The sequence below is a fragment of the Bidens hawaiensis genome, unplaced genomic scaffold, assembly GCF_021521415.1.
Source record: "Bidens hawaiensis isolate Kalapana, Puna unplaced genomic scaffold, B.hawaiensis_p1.1 tig00419396_1, whole genome shotgun sequence".
NCBI lineage: Eukaryota > Viridiplantae > Streptophyta > Magnoliopsida > Asterales > Asteraceae > Bidens > Bidens hawaiensis.
Window position 1 is genome coordinate 1,803,399 of NW_027504847.1, and position 24,978 is coordinate 1,828,376.

At 35.0% G+C, this 24,978-nt stretch overlaps 2 protein-coding genes across 2 annotated transcripts; one reads left to right on the forward strand and one right to left on the reverse strand.

Annotated features, from left to right (window-relative positions):
- The first annotated feature begins 714 nt into the window (after positions 1 to 714).
- On the forward strand, positions 715 to 5,707 carry LOC143608542 (lanC-like protein GCR2). Its single transcript, XM_077083560.1, has 6 exons — positions 715 to 873; positions 2,125 to 2,294; positions 3,343 to 3,454; positions 3,526 to 3,642; positions 4,168 to 4,479; positions 5,273 to 5,707. The coding sequence occupies exons 1-6, from the start codon at positions 718 to 720 to the stop codon at positions 5,609 to 5,611; spliced, it is 1,206 nt and encodes a 401-aa protein (XP_076939675.1). The 5' UTR covers positions 715 to 717; the 3' UTR covers positions 5,612 to 5,707.
- Positions 5,708 to 10,065: 4,358 nt separating this feature from the next.
- Positions 10,066 to 16,204, reverse strand: LOC143608599 (uncharacterized). Its single transcript, XM_077083602.1, has 7 exons — positions 15,974 to 16,204; positions 13,049 to 14,108; positions 12,156 to 12,313; positions 12,005 to 12,056; positions 11,833 to 11,915; positions 11,661 to 11,754; positions 10,066 to 10,872 (listed from the first exon to the last, which is right to left on the reverse strand). Exons 1-7 carry the CDS (start codon positions 16,202 to 16,204, stop codon positions 10,304 to 10,306), a joined length of 2,247 nt encoding a protein of 748 aa, XP_076939717.1. The 3' UTR covers positions 10,066 to 10,303.
- Between the last annotated feature and the right edge of the window lie 8,774 nt (positions 16,205 to 24,978).

The following is a 24,978-nucleotide window of genomic DNA, read 5'->3' on the forward strand; positions in this document are numbered from 1 at the left end:
AACTATTACCAAATTTTAGGCTTCCATGAATTAATTTCACAATGCACATCCAAACTTAAACCGAATTTGGGTCAATTACTATTACTACTATACATAAAGAATAGCTTTGGTGTCGCAAGTGGCATATTGGGCCACTTGTCGACAATGTATTGGTTGGTGAATTTTGTTTTTTAGTTCAGTTATCATAATAAACGTAATGGAAACCGACCAAATGTCAATTTTTTTGTTTTAGTTCCGGCTCCATAACAAATCTGAAACAAACCAACCGAGTTCGCGCAGACTCGCGGCCTTATGTAAAGCCAATGACCGACAACGCTCGGGTTTTACCAATGTGTAAATTTACCGAACCCCCCCCCCCCCAATTGGTCGTTGGTCCACCTCAAATTTTATATTTTTTCGTTTTTAAGTTCCGGTACCGTAACGTACATAAACAAAGCTGATGGTTCATCGTCCTAACGCCCGGGTTTTACCTACAAGTCCGGGTTACAACGATGGGGTTTTGCTAGCTACTCCGACACAACGCATCAGATAGAATAACTAGTTAATATATGACAATAAATGAGCCGACCCTGAACCAACACCGACTCACGAGCCATTCGTGGCATAATCTTATCATCTCCACGTATGAACCCCAAAAAGCTTCAACCTTTAATAACCTTCAAGAACCTCATTAATCACACCTTCCAAATTAATCTAATCATAATCAATAAAACCCAGATGGCAGATCGGTTCTTCCATAATAACTTACCCGAATTCATCACCGAACAAGACCCACCACCGCCACCGCAAACCACCGCAAACCACCTTCTATATCTCCCATACAACTCATTCTCTGATCAACTCAAACGTGCAGCTTTAGACCTCAAACAAACTGTACTGTATTATTATTATTATTATTATTATTATTATTATTATTATGTGTTTAGTTTATTTTAAGGGTGTGTACAGGTCGGTTTGGGTCGGTTTTGGGCTAAAACTGAAACATAACCAATACCCGAAACTTTGGTTTTTGAATTTTTGAAAACTGGTCGGTTTCGATTTTGTCATTTGAGCTGGCAAAAAAAAAATGGCCCAAAATAATAATTGTGGAGTAATTTATTTTGTTAACTAGTAATTAACTGATTATTATACAACTTGTTTGGTTTAAGGTTTTTATTTTTCATGTGATAAAAACCGAAAAAACCGAACCCTGCCAAATTTATAGATCTTCATTTTTTATTTTAAGTGATTTATAAAAATTTAACAAATATGTAACTCAAATATCGAAACTGAATTAAGTGGTTTTCGAAAATTCAAAAACTGAATTTTTGGTTTTTGAAATGATCCCGTAGAGGATGTCGGGTGGTTTCTGATTTGCCATTTGAGCTTGAAAATTTTTAGCCACAAAAAAAAAATAAAAAAATTGGCCCAAAATAATAAATTATGGCTAACTTTATTTTGTTAATCGGTAACTAATTATTATTATTATTATTATTATTATTATTATTATACATTTGAGCTAAAATATTTGAGTTACATATTTGTCAAATTTTTGTAAATTACTTAAAATAAAAAAATAAAAGTGAAATTCTATAAATTTTAAGTGATTTATAAAAATTTAACAAATATGTAACTCAAATATCGAAACTGAATTAAGTGGTTTTCGAAAATTCAAAAACTGAATTTTTGGTTTTTGAAATGATCCCGTAGAGGATGTCGGGTGGTTTCTGATTTGCCATTTGAGCTTGAAAATTTTTAGCCACCAAAAAAAATAAAAAAATTGGCCCAAAATAATAAATTATGGCTAAATTTATTTTGTTAATCGGTAACTAATTATTATTACTATTATTATTATTATTATTATTATACATTTGAGCTAAAATATTTGAGTTACATATTTGTCAAATTTTTGTAAATTACTTAAAATAAAAAAATAAAAGTGAAAATCTATAAATTTGTTCGTTTTGTTTCTTTTGGTTTTTAATACATGCAAAACCAAAACTGAACCGTACGTTCTGTTTTTACAAAACGTAAAACCAAACCGTTGGTTGTTGTTTCGGTTCAGTTTTTTCGGTTTCATGCACACCCCTGGTTTATTTTTTTTGTGTTGTTTGATCTTTAATTTTTAATATTTTTTATTCTTAGATTGTGAAGGAGACATGGGGAAAAAGCGGGAATGATTATTCGCTCTACACTGGTGATTTAGGAACTGCTTTCTTGGTATTTAAAGCTTACAAAGTTACACACAACAAGAAAGATCTTGATTTGTGTATAGAGATTGTTAAAGCTTGTGATTCTGCATCTTTTGGATCCAGGTTACTGCACTTTTTTTTATTTTTTTTTGTGTTTTTGTTTTAGTGACAAATGAGTAGTGTTTGAGGTGATTATTTGATGTGTAGTAAGAACATGATAATAATTAATAAACCAAGTTGAACTGCAAGGGTGCAGCAGCTATACATATCATACGGCACACCACTGTCACATCCGTTAGTCAATAAAGTTATATGGGTCTTATAGCTTCTGCAGGAGCAGCAGGACACACCACTGTCATATATGTCAGTTTTAGTATTGTTATGTGGACCATATAGAAAAGCTGCAAGATACGCCACTTTTACATCAGTCAGTTTCAGTAAAGTTGTATAGCTGTATAGCTTCTGTAGGACACACCGATGTCGCATCAGTCAGTAAAGTTATACGGTTACATCATGCTGTTGTCATATTAGTCAAATTTCAGTAGAGTTAAACAACTGTATAGCTTCTATAGGACACAATACTGTCACATCAGTCAATTTCAATAAAGTTACACATGCATTATAACTATTAACTTCTGCATACCACCTTAGGCCATTTGTACTGGGCGATTTTGAGGGGCGAATTTGGGCGATTTTGGAAGGGAACAACCCCCCCCCCTCGGCGATAAATGGGGCGATGGGGGGGGGGGGTATTATTTGTCGCTGGTTTGTGTTTTGTTTTTATTATTATATTGTTTGTGTGTGTGAGATATATATATATATATATGTGTGTGTGTGTGTGTGTGTATAGGGCTACAACACCATTACACCCCTAACACAAAAACCCACCATTTGCTGACTGGGCGCCACATGGCACAAAACGCCCCATTTTGTAGCCCCTCCACTACACATAGCCTTAAAACGGGCTCGTACAATACCCGTTTTCTTTCTTTCTTTCTTTTTTACTTTCATACGGGCCCACATAACTATTTCAACATATCTACGGGCTGTATAAGGTTATACGGGCCGTATAATACGTGTAAAAGGTTATACAGGTTGTATGATATGTCAATGCTGTGTATTATTATTATTATTTATTATTATTTTTTTTAAAATCGTACATAATTTGCAGCCGTGTGACGTTCATATGTGGGCTAGCTGGTGTATACGCTCTTGGTGCAGTCGTGGCTAAGGAAGCTAACGATGATAATTTGTGTGATTACTATTTAACACGATTTAAAGCGGTACTTCATTTCATTCCTTAACAGTTTTCATACATTTTCTTTGGTCAATCAATTTAAAAAATTTTTTCCAGATCACCATTCCTAAAAACCTTCCGAACGAGCTATTGTACGGTAGAGTCGGTTACTTATGGGCATGCTTGTTTCTAAACAAGAATCTTGGCCCAAACACAATTTCATCCACACATATGGTAAACTTTAAAGATTCAAAATTTAAAGAGTAAACTACGATTTTTGCCCCTGTGATTTGTCTAAATATGCGGTTTTAGTCCAATAGTTTCAAATTTGCGATTTTCGTCCCTGTGGTTTCATTTTACTTGCAATTAAACCCAAATCTATTAACTCTCAGCGTGCCCCTCACGTGAGGGGCAGTTTTGTCCTTTTTCTCCCCAAATAAACCTCAGTCCTAATCCGCAAGCCCCCTCACGTGAGGGGCTGAGGGTGTATTTGGGAAAAAAAGGACAAAATGGCCCTCACGTGAAGGGTACGCTGATGGGTTTAACGACCAGACTTAACGGGATTAGTGAATTCGGGTTTAACTGCAAGTAAAATGAAATCACAGGGACGAAAATCGCAAATTTGAAACTATTGGACTAAAACCGCAGATTTGGACAAACCACAGAGACGAAAACCGCAGTTCACTCAAATTTAAATAGTTGTATATTTGTCATTTAGTTATTATGAGTTATGACAATTGGCGTGCATTTGGTTTGCAGAGAACGATTACCGACGAAATTATAAAATCGGGTAGAAAAATGGGTACAAAGACATGCCCATTGATGTATGAATGGCATGGTAAAAGGTATTGGGGAGCGGCCCATGGGCTTGCTGGGATAATGCATGTGTTATTGGACATGGTTTTAACCGAAGATGAGTTGGAAGATGTAAAAAGCACACTTTTTTACATGATCAAGAATCGGTTCCCGAGTGGAAATTATCCTTCGAGTGAGGGAAGCGAGTCGGACCGGTTGGTGCATTGGTGTCATGGCGCTCCTGGTGTCGCTCTTACCCTTGCAAAAGCAGCCAAGGTAAGCGCTTTGGTTACACCTTTTCAAGTTGAACGGGTCGTGTTTGTGGGTTGGTGGGCCCTACCCGACATGGATATTTGTGGGTTGACATGAACAATCCGTTTAGCATGTTTTGTTTTTATAATTTTTTTTTCCGTATATTGGTACTTAAAATTGATAACATAAAACAATTTTTTTTAAAAATGGGTTAAACGGATTAACCCGCGAGCCTGTCGAGTTGACACGAACACGACCCGTTTAGTTAAACGTGTTCACGGCTTTAATCCGAACCCATTTATGCTAACACGAGTTTCATGTCGTGTTAGAAATTCACACCTTTATTTTCAACTCTTGATTATGGAAGTAGTTATGACTTATGAGGGTTTTGATCTTTGTTTTATGCTTATCTTTAACGGGTCATATTAAAAAGTTCTAGCTAATGGGTCCATGGGTCGGTTAAAAACGGGCTGAAAGGTGTTTTTAGCCTAGAGGTGCACAAGCTGGGTTCTGGGCCCAAACCGGTTCGGGTTTTTTAACAGGTTCCAAATCGGGTCAACAAAAGTCAAAACCAGTTTTTGTAAGAACCAGTCCGGGTTGAAAAAGCCAACGAACCAGGTTTGACCAGTTTGGGTTGGCTTTGACCGGGTTGAAATCGGGTGAAAAAGTCAAAATATCTGGTTTGACCAGTTTGACCTGTTTGGGAGTTTGACCGGGTTGGAACCGTTTCAATGCACCCATTTTGACCCGTCAGTTAGTAGCCCGTTTATGTTCCCAAATTTCAATTTCTTTTACTAACTGTTTTGTAAAATACAAGGTTTTCGGTGATGAGGAATTTTACAAGGCGGCCGTGGAGGCAGGGGAGGTGGTATGGGAACGGGGTTTACTTAAACGGGTTGGAATTTGTCACGGAATAAGCGGGAACACATACGCCTTTCTTTCACTTTATCGCTTAACGGGTGATGCAAAATTCTTATATAGAGCCAAAGCTTTTGCGGCTTTCCTACACGAAAAAAGCGCAATACTTATATCCCAAGGGACACTGCATAGTGGAGACAACCCGTTTTCCCTATTCGAAGGTGTCGGAGGAATGGCTTATCTTTTTATGGATATGATCGAGCCGTTGGAGGCTCGGTTCCCTGCTTACGAGGTATAAGTAGCGCTTGAGGTCTTCGTTTCTTAAAGACAGGATTACAAATTTTATCATTTAAATATATGTAATTTATGGATCAGGTCATTTAAAAAGTTTATTTGCGGGCGTTCTTTATATAACAAAATACATTTGCTTTTTGTCCTTTACCCTAACTGTCATCCAAAAAGTCAGTTAAATCCAAACATGCCAAGATTTAACGGGGTTTTTGTTTAACATATTTTATTTATACAAAAACATATTTTATTTAGTTTCTTTTTCTAATAATATATATAATTTGTTTTTTAATTATAAATACTTATATAGTATGCGTAAAAAGACTTAAATGCCCTCACATGTCAAGACTTAACGGGGTTTTTGGATGCCAGTTAGTCAAAAGGACAAAAATCAAATAAACATGCCATGTAAAGGACACCGCATGCAAATAAATTTTTTAAAGGATTTGATCCATAAATTGCATATGTTTAACGGACAAAATTTGTAATTATGTCTTTCTTAAATGGTTTGAATGTATCTATATATCATGCTTTGTGTTGTGTTGTGATATATCGCCTGTTACAAGTGTATGTGGGTCGTTCGTTTTAACGAACTTTTAACGCTAGTTAATGAAACATCGTATGTTGTTAAACGATCAAAACACGGAGCTTATATTATTATTGATGCCTAAATATACAACAGAAAACCGCCTGCAAACAACTCCTAAACTCACATTACCGCCAGATTAACCAAACCAAAAGGAGACACATTTTGTGTTAAATTTAAGCCAACCCGACCAATTTCTCGCTTATCTCCCATACTTTTTGAGCCTTGGAGACATCACTAGCTTCTTCCGACAACTCGTTCTCGAACGATGCTGACTTGTTCCAGCTCCAGTAAACTCCCGACTTTGTCAAACTCGGATCGTTCACAACCTAAATCACAAACCACACACAATCTCTTACAATCAGCCAAAGCGAAATAACTGAACCGTAATTGAAATAACCAAACCCAGTAAAAAAATGACGATGTACTTTTATGTTTTTTAAAAACTGATATTTGGTTTTGCTATAGCCAAAAACCGAAAAGCCCGAACTGAACCAAATTAACCAAATTATATCCAACAAACCGATCTAAAAAAATAAAAAATGGTGTAGCCCAAAAACTTTAGGCCCAAATGTGTAATAATCATAAAAATTATTAATTTACCAAAATATTTAGGCATGATGTTTCAGGTCTAATGGTAAATCGAAAGAACTGATTTCGAGTAATTTACAAGAAATTAGTAAAGTGTATTTTGAGGAATTTATAAGAATTTAATAAATTGTGTAGCCTAAAAAATTTAGGTCCAAATGTGTAATAATATGTAAATATTAATTGATACGGGACCAAAAAGACGCGTCCACCGGAAAAAACAACTTGCAACGGACGGGTCGGGACCGGCTTCGACTCCGAGGACGAAACGGAAAGCCACTCCGTGGTCATCGGATGAGAAGGAAGCCTTGTGTCGGGCTTGGATAGTAATTTCTGAGGATCGGCGTTGCGGTAATTGTTTTAACGTTTTTAAAAATGATTTTTAATAAAAAAGTTAAATGAAAATCTAATTTATTTATTCATTTTGCAGCCGACTACCAAAAGAGTAAGATTTTTTTGGATAAAGGTTAGGGAGACGTTCTACATGCTCGTTGGGAGTACAGAGCGGAACGCCGATATGATTTCGGGTCGGTGGTCCGAAATCAGAAAATTTGTCGGCTTGTTTACTAATCTTTTCAACAGGAACAGCGGTCGTATGAGACCAAGTGGCAGTGATGATTTGGCGGTTTACAATTTCACGGTCGAAGAGTGGAAGCAGGAGTGTTTGCGGAGGTATGGGATGGTGAAGACGTGGGACGATTTAAAGTTGTGGGAGAGGTTGAAAAGGTGTTCCAAGTGGGTTGAGCTGGTGGCGCCGGACGTTGATGCGGAAGTTGGGCCGAAACGGACTAAAACTAGTTTGTCTGGAGCGTATAGCACTTCAACCGGGTCGGATTGCCGCGTTGGATTCGACCTAAACATTGCGGAGGAGGAAACGTCTTCACCGCCGAGGAGGCGGCCATTGGAAAGGGACGCCAAGGGGAAAAAACCGGCTGAGGGGGAAGCCGTAAACATCGCCAATCTTGTTGAATCCCTCAATAAATTCAACAAAACCATGGAGGTGGTCTCAAATGACAAAAAGGAAAAAAGTCGAATGAGAGATTTGGACTTTCTTACTAGAGACTTCAGTAACCTAAATCCGGTCGATCAAATGCTAATGGAAAAGCAAAAGGTACGTATCCGAAAGAGGTTGATCGAAGAAGACCAAGCCGAAGAATAAGAAGAATGTTTTTTTAGTACTTTAATTTTTATTTTATTTTTAGATATTAATGTGTTTTTTTTATTAATGTGTGTTTTTTTTATTAATTTATGAGTTTTTTAATAATACGTTGTTTGAATATATTTATAAAAAAATAAAAAAAAAATCGCTGGAGCCCCTGCTGGAGCCCCTCCACACCAGGGCCAGGGGCTCTAACGGGGGTTCCAACACCCCCCTTATCCAGTTTCTCTCTCTGCCACACGTCATAATATTATTTGTTGGAGCCCCATTAAAGCCTCCCACACCCCTCAGCCTTAACAGCAAAAGATGATGTAGCTTGTAGAGCCATTGTAGGTTACTATAAATATCTAATAAATATTTGTTCAATATTAATGTTGTTGATGTAGGGATATTGGGATACATATATTGTGTATATATATGCACTTTTGATTTGATTGATTTTGATATGTTTTAATAATTTAGATATTTTTATTATTTGGGAGATAAGGTAAATGATCATATAAAAATGGTGGGGCCCACTTGATATTTTGAGGAACCAATTAGAAATGAGATTTTAGATTTTCAGTAGATGTCTTTGTTTGATTTTAAACTTTAAAGGGTGTTAAGATAAGTGAAGTGGGGCCAGGTACAGAGGATATTGTGTAAGGTGCAGTTCCCAAAAAGCATGTCTAATTTGAAAGAGTCATGGGTGAGGAGTGGGAGTTTATTATTTGTATCTGACCCGAATAACCGACCCGGCCTGATTACTTGCGGGTTCAATTTAGACCAGTGTATGAGGGTTCAAACTTTGAATAACTCAAATCGATTAACTTATCCGTCTTGAAAAGTTAAATTTGACATATACATGTTTATTTTAACAATTGGTCGGGTCAATGTGTTTGTATGGCTACAACCTAGTTACGGAAGGAGAAAGAAAATAAGTATATGATCGATTAATATTAGGATACATACGTAGCTAGCTTCTGTTATCGATAACTTTGATTCGAAATAAGCATTTTTTTGTTCGATAAAACTATACAACCATACAAAGGACTTTAACTCGTTTTACTTAATTAGAAATAGTTAAATTTGTTTGGTAATGAGAAATTGAATCAATTATTATTATTATTATTATTGGTAATGCCAACAAAAACCCAACCAGGATATTACGCATGTACTCATGTCAACATAAACGCATATTGGCGGTCATGTTTTGCATCAAAATCTAACTCCTTGATTTCCTCTTGTATTTTAGTATATTTCAAATTCGCCAGATTTTCAGAGTAAATTACACGAATGGTGTTATACGATGTCCATATTACGGTCATTCTTTCAACCATTGTTCACCCATATGGCCACGTTTGGTCGATGACGACTACTATGAGCAGTATTGAACGGCCGTGAGATTGTTGGTGAGGTTGTTTGGGGTGGTGGTGTCGGAGAAGAAATAGTGGGAACATTTGGCGGGCAAGGTTGTGAATTAGGGTACAATGGTTGTTTAAAACGGATTTAACAATGATTTAAACCTTAGTGAAGATGATCAAACATGTTACGAGTTGATAAACATAATCTCACCCTTTCGAAATTTGTTTATTTGTTTGCTTTGACTGTTAGATATAAGCTAAATTGTTAACTATAACTAAGGGTGCAAACGAGCCGAGCCCCAGCTCGACTAGGCTCAAGCTCAGCTCATGAGTAGATTTTCAAGCTCGAACTCAGCTCGGGTTTGGCTCGTTTACTAATTATTAATTTTTTTATATATAAATATAATTATTTTTATATATTTTTTTCAATTATGATTTTATGTATAAAATAAAATATATATTATTCAGTTATATTTATTTATTTTTCATAATATTATATATATATATATATATATATTAATAATTATTAAATATATATTTTAAAAAATTATATGAATGACAGGCCTGTTCAGGTTCGATCTCGTTTATTAAACGAGCTTACTTTTGGGCTCGAGCTCTATTAAGCTCGGCTTGATCGAGCTTTTTAACTAGCCAATCTCGAGCTGCTTGCGATTAAGCTCGACTCGATCGAGCTTTTTAACGAGCCAATCTCGAGTAGCTCGCAAGCAGCTCGGCTCGTTTACACCCCTAATTATAACTTTACAAACCAAACATATTGACAAGTTGATTATAAAATATGACTACAAAAATCAAACCAGCTAAATAATTTCAGTTTTAACCTAATACATGTTTATACCAAAACAACCAATGAGCTTTATACACCTGTCACATAATACCAAAGGATATTATACACATGAATGAATAAGCAATTAACTCTCTAATTCCAACTTTGTTATCATGTTAACTCTACATTTCACTTAACAAACCAAAAATTATACTTATATAAGCAAAACTAGTTCGGCTCGTCTATATTCGAACTGGCAATCCAAAATTCTGAAACGTTCTGATTTTGCCACGAAGCCCAGCCGTTACAATCACCATACCCCAGCCCGACTTACTCAAGCTCGACCCGTTTGCAAAACCCGCACTCGTTAATCGACTCGGGTTCTTCATAGCCGAAACAAGTTTTTCCTCGGGCCACGTGGCAGAAAACCGGTCGAAAAAGTAGCCATTATTCGCACTAGTAATAATTCCGTGAAACGGGTGGCAGCTAATTTGATCTTCGGGGGTTGGTGGATGGTTTAGTGCTGCCACGTCATTGAAGTGGTCGGTAGTGAGCCCGTTGTGTTCTCTAGAAAGCCCGTCTTGGGAAGCCCAAGTGTCGGTTTTACCAGGCCACGGGATGGCTAGTGATACGTCTTGGCAGTGAAAATGCTCGTAAGAATGAGTAACGGTTACACCTCTTTTGTATCGGCTCGCACGCGCATCGCCTTCGTGTTTCCAAATATAAACTTGAGAATCCTCGCTGGCGCAAACAACGTGTTTCCTGTTTGATGTCACCGAGGCTGATGTTTGCCTGTTTGTGTTGCAAAATCCTGTCATAAAGGACCGAGTGGAGTTGGTCAACGGGTCAAAGTGGTTGACTTTTTAATACAAACAGAAACAGGCTGGGTAACTGGTAATGGGTCAAAAAGGAATCAAGTCAAAATGGCTGACCCGGAAACTCCTTTCGTCCAAACGAGTTGGGTAACAGGCCAAGTTGAGAAACGGGTCAAAATGGTTTTAACAGTTCAACACATACCAAAACGAGTTAGGTGACGGGTCAAAGCAAAATTGAGTCAAAATGAGTTGACGCAAAACACCTTTCAACCAAATAAGTTGGGTAAAAAGTCAAACCGGGTTGACCCGGAAACACCTTTCATCAAACGAGTTGGGTGGCCGGGTTGAGTAACGGGTCAAAATGGTTTTAACTTTTTATTACATATCAAAACGGGTTGGATTGACCCGAAACACCTTGAATCCAAACTTTTTTTTTTGTTATAAATGGCTTTAAAAAAGTTATAAACTTTGTAAACGTTATCTTTGAACTTGTGAACAAAATCGAGCCCATCTACAACATGAATGCGTGAATCGAGCGAAAACAAAATTGAGTAAAAAACGGGTTGACCCGAAAACACCTTTCAAACCAAATAAGTTGGGTAACGAGTCAAACCGGGTTGACCCGGAAACACCTTTTATCCAAACGAGTTGGGTGGCCGGGTTGAGTAATGGTTCATTTTTATTACATATCAAAACGAGTTGGGTTGACCCGGAAACACTTTAAATATAAATCTATTTTTTTGTATAAATGGCTTAAAAAGTTATAAAACTTTGTAAAAGTTACCTTTGAACTTGTGAACTAAATCAAGCCCATCAACAACACGAACGCGTGAATCTGCAGATGTAACAAGCACTTCTGATGTAGTACCAGGAGCAAACTGCAAAAGGTAATATGAATTTGAAGTTCAAAACTAAAAAACAATATATTAAAAGGCAAGTAGTAGCTAAATTTTTACCTGAAAACCGGTTATCTTTCTATGACGGGAATTCTTCCTTTTGTTGTGTAGGTTGATTTGACTTTTTTGCTGCAACTTGTTTTCTGCAAAATTTAAAATTTTGAGCGTAAAAAAATGAAAAACAAACAAAAAAACATGCGCGCACACACACACACACACGATCATTACATACCAGTTGTGTTGTATAAATAGCAGCTCCCCTTGTATGAACCAACAAGTGCAGCCTTCAATAATAATAATAAGGTTCCATCAGTCACAAAAGAACATACATATTAATATTTTCAAAAGGTGAACAAAAGATATTTATGAGGACAACCGACAACCTGGCCATCGGGTGTATAGCAAGCAGCTGTGACCATTTCACGCATATCATTCCAATCAACAACTTGATGATCGGGAATGCTCCATATGCGTACTTTAGCATCAAGCGATCCACTTATGAAATAATTATCATCAACAGGATTGAACTGGATGCAAGTAACTGAATTTAGAAAAACAATACTTAGTAATCATATATCAACATATATTGGTTCATATATTTATATACCAAGTTTTGAAGTTGTTCCAATCAGTTCACTCATAAAATCTTTTGTTCCAATTAGGTCACTAAACTTTATTTTTTGTTCTAATCCTATATGTTTTACCTAGATAGCAGATTTTGTAGGTTTTTCTTATTTTAAAAATAGTTTAACATAGCAAAATATTTTTTTAAAAGTGACAAAATTAGTAAAAATTGAGAAAATAAAACTTAATTGTGAAAAAATGCAAAAAAAAAGTTAAAGATTTTTTTTTAATTTTCTAGTTTTTTTTTGTTGCAATTTTCTAGATTATTATTATTTTTCGCAGAAAAAAAAATGGAAAATTGCAAAAAAAATAAAAATAAATTAAGACTTTTTTTTTTTAATTTTCCAGTTTTTTTGCAATTGTTTCAGTTTTTTTTTTTGTTGCAATTTTCCATATTATTGTTATTTTTTGCAATTTTTCACAATTTAAAATTTATTTTTTTCAATTTTTAAAAAATGTTTTGCAATGTCAAACTATTTAAAACTAAAAAAAACCTACATGATTTGCTATCCAGGTAAAATATATAGGATTAGAACAAAAAGAATACTTTAGTGACCTGATTGGAACAAAAGATTTTACGAGTGACCTTATTTGAACAGTTTCAAAACTTGTTTACTATTCTATAGAGTTGCCCTATAAATGAACATCATACCATAGTCATTGTGAGAAAAGATCTTCAAACACGACTTGCTAGATAACTGCCACAACAGCACGGTTTTGTCCATTGACGATGAAAGCAAATACTGAGATTTAGACCATGACACGTCAAGCACATCATTCAAATGTCCTTCAAACGAACAAAACGGTTTTTCAGTAAGCCCAAACATGGTTTCTGGAACCATTAGATGATCCAAACTTGTCGACTTTCTACTTAACAACCGTCCCCTTTTCTTCTTTTCAATTTGGTTATCAAAACTCGGTTCTGGTGACCCGTTCGACCACAACAAACCATTCAAATTCCCGTCTAGTCTATCAAACAAAAGTTCATCTTTTTTATCTAACGACACAACTTGCCAAACATGAATAACACAATCCTCACCAGCAGTAGCGAGATACTTCCCATCTAAACTAAACTTAATCGTCCAGATCGATCCAGTATGCGCGTGTATCTCCTGGCTTTTAAACAAAGCCGTTAAATCTTTACAAGACTTCCCATAATGTCTAACGCGCACTCTCTCCGGACCGTGAAATGAAACATCTTGACTATCATCCGTTGCAGAACTAGACCTTCTTCCACCCAATAACGTATCTCTATCATCACTACTCTTATAACCTGCAACCGAACTCGCTACATTCTTTATATTCTTCAACCAACCGCTTTTCTTCTTCATATTAGCGCCAATTTCATTACTGTTACCGTCTGGTAAATCCTTATTACCAGACTCAACGTTCTCCCCTCTCATTAGTTCTTGCACGATTGGTGATTGACCAACGCACATTTCGAATTCTTCCATAGTTAAACACCTCTCGGTTCCTACTTCCTTAATTAGGCAAACTTCATCCACCACAAACTCCTTCCCATTATCAAGATTCTTAATTAAACAAACTGAATCCTCATTATTAGTATCTTCACTAACCTCATCTTCCACAAATTCCTTCCCATTATTATTACTATCACTATTATTATTTATGTTATTATTACTATTATTATTACAGTCTTGATGATCAGCATATGTTGATCGAATGAAGCTAGGGTTAGAAGAAACCGAAACCTGCAAATGATCAAGATTCTTAATTAGGCAAACTTCACTAACCTCTTCTACCACAAATTTCTTCCCATTATTGTTATTATAATTATTATTCTATATTATTATTATTATTATTACTACTACTACTACTACTATTAACAATAGTGTTATCAACAATAGGTAACGAAAACGAATCTTGTCGGATATCTTGAGAATTTTAACTTGGATTTTCAGAGAGTTGTATGGAAACTTTCAATTAAAAGTTATTTAATGCTTGTTAAAACTTTGAATTGAAATCAAGATGAATTGACTAAAATAACAAACGCCTGTTTACCACATTAGCAGTTAGTGTTTGCAAAAAATGCCTTAGGTGGTTACATTTCGAAATTCAAATTTGATTGACAAAGCCTCCAAATTAATACTTATGATTATGGGTGACATAATCATAAAATGCATTTTCTAATCCCTAACATCATAACAAACTAAAACAAGCGTGCATTCTGTTGGGGAAATTTTCTGTAAAACGGTTATCTTCGGAAAATCTGAGAGTCGTGAATCACTTTCAAATCAAAACTATTACGCCTTGTTCTTGAGTTTTTTAACCAAGGAAATAAAAGGAAAGGAGAGGGAAGGATAAGAAAGGGAAGGGAAGGAATTTTTTTTTAATTAGTTGTGTTCTTGAGTTGGAAGAAAATTAGAGGAAAGGAAAGGACAACTATGTTAATAAATAGTTATCCTTAGTAATCATCCCATTTTTGGGATGATAACTTATTAGGAAAATATATTAATATAATCCCTCCTAACTCCTCCTACTCCTTTCCTTTCCATCCTAAAAAAAACTCAAGAACACCCATTTTTTAAGTATCCTTAGTTTTCCTTTCTTTTCCCTCCTTTAAAAAAACTCAAGAACAGGGCGTTAGTGTTTCCCAAATGTTTTGACTGATATAACTCAGATTGATTTGAGCAAGAAATTGAGTATGAATTTGAGAGAGTTTTGTGGGCCAGAAAGAAAATCGTATGATCAAGATACAGTTTATTACTGTTAGGGTCGATACCACGTATTTGAAATTCAAAATCAACAAATACGCTCCTAATCAGTTGGCTCTACCCATTGGACCCCGCTACCAGGGGCACTGCGTTGCCCCCTTGGAACCCCCGTTACTTAAATCATAAGGCTATGTGCAGTGGGCGAATTTGAGGGCCGAAAAATGGCGATTTTATTAGTGAACACCGCCCCCGGGCTACAAAGGGGAATTTTTGCTGGGGGGGGGGGATATTTGTCGCCCTTCCAGCCTTCTCTTTTATTATTATTATTATTATTATTATTATTATTATTATTATATTCAAATGTGTGTTATATATATAGGCGCTACAAGTCTAGGGGTGTAAATGAGTCAAGCCCGAGCTCGACCAGGCTCGAGCTCGGCTCGTTTAACTTATACGGAGCTTGAGCTCGGCTCGTTTCGTAGTTTTTCAAGCTCTGGCTCGGCTGGTTTAATATTTATTAAATAGTTTTTTATATATTTATAATTATATTTGTATATTTATTTTCATAATAAATTCATATATAAAATAATATATGGTATTTAGTTATTTTTTTCCATAAAATTATATATATATATATATATATATATATATATATCAATTAATAATTATTAAATATATATATATATATATATATATATATAATATAATATAAATGACAGGCTCGATTAGGCTCGCGAGCTGGCTTGAGCTCGATAAGTGAAGCTCGGGCTCGTGAGCAGCTCGGCTTGTTTGCACCCCTAGCTACAACACCTCTACACCACTAAAACAAAAACCACTCATTTGCTGACTGGGCGACACATAGCAGACCAGTTAATCCAATTACACTAACAAATCAATATAACTAGAATAAACTGAAACCTGCAAATGCTCCGGCGAGCCACCGGGGAGTCCGAAGCGGCGGAGCATTTGCAACCGCCGTTCGTCAACAGACGACGGGCGTGAGATCCAAACATCGTCATCGCATTACAATTACGATCATCCACGTCATCAGTTTCCGACGAAGAAGACGAGCAACTGAGTAATCGATCGAGAGAGTCATGGAAACACTCGTTTTTTTCGTCTGCATTGCTCATCGTTTCGACATTCCCATCGGATGATGACGTGGAAGTCTAGTTAGTGGAGGTACGGCGGCGCGTGAGAGAGAACGGCGGCGCGTGGGGTTGGGTACGGAGAGAGTTTGGGTTTGACTTGGTGGAGGTGGAATGTTGTAACGTGTATGAAGTATTTATATGTAGGTGATGATTAGGATCTATTGTTAAATGTTATTATTAAAATTTTAAACTAAAGGGTAGGGATGGCAATGGGTCGAGTTTGGGTCGGGTTTAGGTATTCCCAAACCCATACCCGGTTATGAAAGTCCATCCCAAACCCGTCCCAAACCCGTCGGGTTTTAATCGGGTAATTATCCGTCGGGTTTCGGATTTTCCCGTTGGGTTTCGGGTTTCTTATCGGGTTTTGATAAAAATACTCGTGGGGTATACCCGACTCAAAACTCGCTAGGTTTTTACCGGGTTTTGACAAAATATAACTAATGGATTACAAAGATGGTTACCACAAACATAAAATGTCTCAAATAATTGACATAAACATGTTTTGGCAAACAATATATATGGTATATAGTATATATATATATATAATAAGTTATATCGGGTACATCGGGTATATAATCGGGTAAATGGGTTTATGTTATCGGGTAATCAGGTCGGGTAATCGGGTATATTAGAAATCCCAAACCCGTCCCAAACCCTAATGAGTCGGGTATTACCCGTCCGATTTATGTCGGGTTTCGGGTTTTCACATCGGGTTCGGGTTTCATTGCCATCCCTACTAAAGGGGTGTAAACAATGTTGTAAAAGGTTATAAAAGCGGTGAGGGAATAGTGATTAATCAGATCGGATTTTTGTGTATAATTTTCATTTTTATATATACACGTCCACAATTTTATATGTAATTTTCAGTTTTATGCATACACAAACATACTGTTGGTCGGAAATTAGCTAGAATTTCTCTGGTCGGAATCTCGCCGGAAACCGCTGATTTTGGTCGGAAAACCGCCGATTTTGGAAGGATTTGACCATTGACCGATTAGCCGAAAATTAATCAGTAAAGTGGAGACCAGCGATTAATCGGCGCATAGTTGGGAATTTTACAACGTTGGGTGTAAACAAGCCAAGTGTTTTTTTTTTGAGCTTGAGCTGTTTGAGCCTCAAATAAACCTTGTTTAGTAATCGAGTACGAGCTTGAGTCTTGTATGAGAAGCTCGGTTAGGCATGTCGAGCGTTAACGAGCGTTGTGTATTAACAACTTTTTACTCACTTTAGTCTTTTATGTATTAATTTTCATGCCACACAGCCTAGCTCAAGACGAGCTTAGATTCGTTTAAGGTTTTTCTCAAAATATATATAAAAATAATTAATAACATATATAAATGAGCTAAGCTCGAGTTTGTAAACACGATTCATGAGCCCAAGCTTGAGTTAAAAAAAAAGAGTTCGAAATAAGTCGAGCTTGAGCTCTCGTAGAGTCGTAGGTTAATACGGGTCGAGCCCGGGTCCGGCTTGGCTCGTTTACACCCTACAAATAATGCATTGTTGATAAAATGAAAGTAAAATAACCGCAATAGCCATGCTAACTAAAAATTTATCAACATAACCATGAGTTAGTTAAATTATCACTTAATCTTTGATGTATGAAGACGAAGAATGGCGCATGAGAAATTGCGATGTAGAAGATTCTCGTCGCTAATCAATATTAGCACAGACGGTGATGTGTTGCACCATATAGCGTAGAAGAAAGAAAATAATGGCTAGGGGTTGGTATAGAGATCGATGAAGAGTTAATGTATCATTAAAAAGTCAATTTTTGGTGTTTTTTTTTTGTAATTTAAAAGAGTCACAAATAGTTTTTTGATTTTTTTTTCTATTCTGTTTTAAATTTCAATAAATGGAGCTATTTTGATGATTTGCCCTAAAAGGAAAGTGTATGTGATGTTACTTGGATGTATGTTTTTAAGTGTATATGGTTAAAAAGCATGTCTTTAAAAAAACTGTTTGGTTTTTAAAATCAAATAAGATAAATGTATTGCAAACACCATTTAAGATGTTTTATGTAACATCTCAAAATTCTAATATAATATATAGTTGCGATTATATATATGTAAATATAATCTTTTTTATACATATCTTACTTGTGTTGGGTAAAATCATAGTGTGTTGAGTGATTAGAAATATATATAGTAAAGAAAAACCAACTAATAAGTTGAGACAGAAAAAGGGTTTAAAACTAAAGTGTAATTGAAATTTAAAAACCTGTGGTTTGGGTCCCTATGAAAGAGGACACTAGTGTGCTTTTGAGAAATTAAAGTAAATGAAAAGGTATCATAAAGAGAGTCCATTAATAGACAAAATTGAAAGATAAAATTAATTTCTTGGTAGATTTCCTACATAAAAGCAATTTGATTATTAGAGTAAATAACTAGAAAGTTCTAGTTCAACTATTTAAGTCTTAAGTTTTTAACTTATTCTTGGTTATGAAACTAAACTGTGCTAGCTTATATACAAGCATTAGAATTTAGATATACACTTCGTAACTTGTTATACGTGTTTGGGTGGATTGATCTTGCACAACAAAAAACATACATGTATCGTCGTTAATGAATTATGGTTGATTTGATCTGTAATTAGCATTTCTTTTGACACGTATGCTTTAAACTCCAAATTGTACTTATGAATTGATTATAATCACTGCTATTATACTTTTTGGACATTACTACTTAATCCGAGTAAAACAAATACGCTGATCGAAGTTTATAAGTGAGAACCTTTTAGTGAATTTATGCTTAAAATGATCGAATTTTATAAATTTGTGATCATGTTGGCTAAATGGTCAAGGGTGGAATCCAATACTAATGAAATTAAGTAATTAACCTACTAAACGTACAAGTAACTAGAGTAATTACACTACAAAAATGAAGTAGGGTAATAATAATCACTATAGTTAAAAAAACAAGAGTAATAATGAATGCTCTAGTGTTAATACTTTAGTTATTTGTATGTTTCTCACGTTAACAAAATTGTTTGTATTTTATCCAAACCAACTGGTCAAGTATGGTTTTAAAGTTTTGGAAAATTGGTTTTTATTGGTCTAAACTATTGTTTTTTGGACATTGCCGGTCCCAACTAACAAATTGGTCACTAATGGTCCCAACTTTTAATGTGTTTGTTTATAACGGTCCGCGGCTAACAGAATCCTAACGTCGTTAGTTTCAGGTTGTCGGAAAAACGTTTTTGGCCGGGAAAGTCAATTTTTTTGCTGGAAAACACCACCTGAACACCGCTACCACCACCAATTGACACACCACCAACCAACCACCATCACTTAAGCACCATCAACTGATTCCGACGATGGTTCTAGGGTTCCGACGACCTCAATAATTGGGGTTTTTACTAGAAGAATGTTCCTAAAGGTATGATACAAAGTTACCATAATGTTTGGGACAAATTGTTGAGTTTTTTGGGGAAAAAATGCGTGTTCCGTCCAAAAACGTTTTTCCGGCGACTTGAAACTAACGCTGTTAGAATTCTGTTAGTTGTGGACCGTTGGGAACAAATACGTTAAAAATTGGGACCGCCAGCAACCAATTCGTTAGTTGGGACCGGCAGTGACCAAAAGATGATAGTTGAGACCAATAAAAACCAATTTTCCTAAAGTTTTTAATATACTTTCACTCATGGCTTTCAACTAAAAGATTAATACCAAAGCTTTTCAAATGTGTAATATGTGATTATTGACAAACCTATTGAAAGATATGACTAATATGTGATCATTGAAATTGTTAAAAGTATGATCAAAATGATCATAGTTTGTCAAATGTGTAATTTTCTTTTGCCAAATAAGTCAAACAAAGTTATTATCAAAGGTTAACACAATTAACTTTAATTATGCAAATTGTCTTGTGGCGGTCCATTCATAATAAAACACACGAGTCTAAAGTCTAAATTTTAAGAAAGGAAAATGATAATGTATCATAAAGGGAGTTCATTAATAGACATAATTAAAAGCTAAAGTCAAATTGTTGGTTGGTTTTGGACATAAAGCACTTGGACTATTAGAGTGTTTCAACAGTTTTTTCATCTTAAGTAACTAGAGATCATTAGTTTAATTATTTGCCAATTGGTGTTAATATCAATACAGACATTTACCGAACGAGATTATGTTTGTGTTCGTTCATTAAGGAAATGAATGTGTTCACGAACGGTTCACAAACACAAATAAAATCGACCGAGCCTAAAGATTGAGGTCGATGTATTCATCAATGTGAATAATGAGGAAGGAAATGAGAACAATGCAAAAACAATGTGAAAATATGGTATACGATTTTATGTTACATACAATAAATTTAAGAATATAAATGTTTGGATAACATGAATAATTGTACAAAAAACTTTCATGAACAATATACACATATGAACATGAACGAATGTTCATGAAAACAATTGAACGAACGGAGGCTCCATTCATTTTCGTTTGTTTAAATAATCGAACGAAATTTTTTGTTGATTTATAAAACGAACGAACGTAAATGAACTTTCCGCCGAACAGTTCATGAACTGTCCGTTGAAAGTTTGGTTCGTTAATGGCTTTCAACTACAATTGTAAAAGGTTTAAAATATTTTCATTAATGGCTTTCAACTAAAAAAATAGTGTGAAAGATTCTAAAACTCAAATGGTGTTTTAGACACTAATAATTGTTCACCAATGATCACCACTTAAATTTGATGATAATAAACCTAGTGAAAAATGACTAATTGGGATGGATGAAGTTAGTAAATCATGGACAAAATGAGTACACTTTGTCTAATTTGTGATTTGTGTCAAAATTAGTCACACCATAGTTTATAAAGGTTTACAAATTTACAATACTTTCATATAAAGGTGTAAACGAGCCAAGCTAAGCCTGAATTCGACCAGGCTCGCGCTTGACCTGTTTAACTTACGATAGCTCGAGACTCTGCTCATTTCAAGATCTGCATCCAAAGCTCGAGCTCAACACGTAAGCATTTTTTCAAACTTGAGTTCGGCTCATGCTCGACTCGTTTTTTAATTTTGTAATTAATTTTTATGCATTAGTAATTTTAAGAGGGGTCAAAGTCTCAAACAGATAAAGTAAGAATATTATCCCATGAAATATGGTGGTGATTAAAACAACCATGTTCTCCAACACCTTTTCATTTACCCATTTGATGTTTTACTTGAACCACTGTTAAAAGAATAACCTATATGTAAGGAGAGGGTAATCTTTTCAAACTATCTATATTATTTTAGAACTGATTAGTCATTATCAGGGTAGCATATGACGTATTTCGTCAAATTTACGACACTACACATTTACAAAAGATGAGAATAAATTTTATGTTTGATACCATGTGCATTTTGTACTTGATGCATAGGTATGCCTTTTAAACGTCTTTGTAATATTTATATAGAAGATAGACAAAATACAACCATACATGTCAAGTACCCATCTAGGGTACTCACAATTTACCCAAGAAGTCGGTTTCGTGTCCCATATGTTTGTTGGTCTCTTGATGACACGCTCGAGGGTTTCACTCAAAGTACCATCAACAACTATACATGTCGTGTAAGCGAACGTAGCAAAGGTGTAACGTACGCATTCTAAAGCCTAATTAAGGAGCTTATATCATATACACATATTTGGTAATGTATATTAATCAGTGGGCTTTTATTGTATCAAACTACAAAGGTTAGCCCAAATCATAGAGATAAGCCCAAATCATAGAGAAGCCCAGTCCAAAGTTGAAGCCCAATATTTTGCGGGTCAAACTAGGCTCGCTGTAAAATCGCTTCAACTTATTTCGAACTTTATTTTAAGTTTTAACACAAGAAATGAACTTATAACCTTTGCAGTTATTGAACCAAGAAGCAACAATTACATAGACCCGGGGGTTACTATTAAGTTCATGGTTAGCCGACAATAATCGTCCATTGTCAAATATAACGAATGTCAGATTAACGACAACAATCGTTCAATGTCAGATTAATTAACGATACCAATCATCCATATAAGATGTAAATAAATTTTAAATATTGTCCTTCAGGTATTGGGTATACCCGTTGGTTTATTAAATAAATTATCCAATGGAATTTCCAAGTACATATATATTTTTTACCATTATAATTATGGTATTATTTTCATTTTATATAGTAACTATTACAAAAAAGTGTGATACATTACATACATATGATCGTCATAAAAATAAATAGTGCTAATGACATTTTTCAATAATTATTTTTTTGTATATACTCCATACCATACATAATATGAATTTTATCAATGTTTCAAAAGAGTAATGAATTTATCATATAATGAATCTAGTAAAATTAAACGATAAAAGATCAAGGAAAAAAGAAATAATAAAAAATTTGGGTATAAGAATCAAGTATATTGTTCGGGTAAAGGGTTTGTGGTTTGAGTAATCGGGTCAGATATCACCAAATTCCATACCCGTGAAAAGTTTTATAACTAATCTCATGCATATGGTACCATGTCCATTGGCTTTCGGGTATACGCGACATGCTCGGGTTTTTCGTCATCCCTATTGATACCACGACATGCTCGGGTTTTTCGTCATCCCTATTCGATACCACCAACATTAATTGTTATTTGAGTTCCCCTTACATCAACTAAGTTTTGTTTTTCTTTTTTTAAATTTAGGGCCAGTTTTGAGAATCCTCATAACATATTGAGCTCAGGACAAACAATAAAAATGTGGGATAAATGATAAAGTTTTTTGTGTCTTTTTTTAGATTTAGTTTAATCAATTATTGGCTTTTATGAGTCAATCTTATAAAGAGAGTAAAGAAGAATATGACATAAAAAATAATGTTTTGTTTACAAGACTTGCACGTGTGATCTTTGTTTTCTTATAATGGTTTTTCCAATTGAACTAAGAAAACTTTGATTTACACTAATTGGATGTATAATCTAAATATATTACTTTAAATACATATAATTAAAGAGAAAAAAAGATTCGGGCCTTCAGAAGTCTGACTCGGAGCCGTAGCCCACCCTGCCCTCCTTTGGGTTGGGCTTGTTTAAATTATTGATGTATGCTATGGTTTGCGATTAATTTTAGATTGTTTGGGATCATATATAAACGTGACCTTTTGGGATTGTTTGGATTAGTTTCGGGATCAAATATGTTTTTGTATGTTAGGATCAGAGTTTCATGATTAATTATAAACTAGTTTTAGAAGCCGTGTGATGCATGAGATGATTACAAGAAATACAATTGAGCTATATCAATTAAATGATTAAATTAAAAAAAACTTATATTCTATCAAATTAAATAATTTTATAAGTTCAAGTTATATACATGTGTATACACACATATTTGGTTAAGACTTTGAATTAATCAGGTATATATGTGTATACATATGTATTTGTTTGTGCAAATGACTAGTACATTTGACTTGTTATAATATGTTATGTGCTTAAATTAGATTGTGACTTAGAACCTTGTTTTAATTTATGCTGTGTGTGGTTAAGTGATTAGACTTGTGTATGTTGGTGTCATGTTTCGTCCAATTTGATCATGTTTTAGTTCCTTTATAACAATGACGATGGCATATAGCATCGGATGGGACTCAGCTCCCTTATCTAATGCATACCAAGGGGATACCAGTAGCTCTGCTGACCACGCCAATTATCTACATAGATAAAAGTTGAAATGTCAGTGTCACAAAAGTGTGTTTTTTGAATATATTAGTTCAGTTATGAATTTAATTTAATCATTTTGATGTTAAAACAATAAAGATGAAGTAGCCTGATGGGTATTGTGCTATATAGTTGGGCTTGGTCTATGGCTAATGGCTCAACACGCAGGTTCGAGGGCTACATCAACCATGAAAGCAAAGAAGGGATTATTTTTTCTTTACCTTCTTTTTTTTTTAAATTGTGATTTTTGGTGGAGAAGATCCTCTTTTTGTATTTGCTTTCTTTTTTTCTTATATATACATTTTTATTGTATTTTTTAAAAATATTTAAACTTGAGGAATTTATTATTTGGGTTTATTTTCGGAATCGTAACAAACATATCGACACCTGCCGAATTCACATCGATTCACTGTTGCAATGACCGAACTTTAACGACCGAGTAAAATCATTTTAGATATGTTACTTGTATCATAAGCTATATAAATGCCGGTATCGGTATCGTAAGCAAGTTCGTGTCATTTTGAACATAAGTAATAAGTTGTACGTGTGTCGATATTATTTTGGACGTTTACATATATTTTCTTTATTAGTGTCGATTTTGAAACGAAGTTATTTGATACCAACTGAATTCGCGTTGCTGCACCGCCGCTGGTTGTTTACCTAGTTTTTATTAAGGACAATATTTGATATTCGTCTTGCCCTTTATGTTTAGAGAGATCTTCACGACATTAAGAGCATCTTCAATGGTGGACTGGAGATGTGGCACCTGTCTGAATTCCAAACCAAACCCATAAAAGGATGTTCCCATTGGAAGAGAGAGAGGAGGGATCGTATCGTGATTCCGGAATGCTTCAAAAGTGTACCGACATGTCACACTTCAACAAAGAAATACATGCTCAGCTTATTTTCCATATTCCAAATCCCAACTTGTTTCATAAATGGTTGAAATCAATATTAAATGTATCCCTATTTTCCATGGTTTGTATTTTGTAAGAGGAGGTGAGTTGGTGACCGGAAAGAAGAGAGAGAGAGAAGGAGGTGGGTGTTGGATAGGTGATAAACAAATGAATGGATGGGATTTAATGGCAAGATGAAATTATTTTTTCTCAA

What these genes read in the sequence shown, in the direction of transcription:
- LOC143608542 (XM_077083560.1), top strand. Translation starts at nt 718, where the DNA reads ATGGCAGATCGGTTCTTCCATAATAACTTACCCGAATTCATCACCGAA. An exon ending in CTTTAGACCTCAAACAAACT is followed by an intron (nt 874 to 2,124) that starts GTACTGTATTAT and finishes TTTTATTCTTAG; the next exon opens with ATTGTGAAGGAGACATGGGG. An exon ending in CCCTTGCAAAAGCAGCCAAG is followed by an intron (nt 4,480 to 5,272) that starts GTAAGCGCTTTG and finishes GTAAAATACAAG; the next exon opens with GTTTTCGGTGATGAGGAATT.
- LOC143608599 (XM_077083602.1), bottom strand. Translation starts at nt 16,204, where the DNA reads ATGAGCAATGCAGACGAAAAAAACGAGTGTTTCCATGACTCTCTCGAT. An exon ending in CTTTTCTCACAATGACTATG is followed by an intron (nt 12,314 to 13,048) that starts GTATGATGTTCA and finishes TTCTAAATTCAG; the next exon opens with TTACTTGCATCCAGTTCAAT. An exon ending in CTATTTATACAACACAACTG is followed by an intron (nt 11,916 to 12,004) that starts GTATGTAATGAT and finishes TAAATTTTGCAG; the next exon opens with AAAACAAGTTGCAGCAAAAA.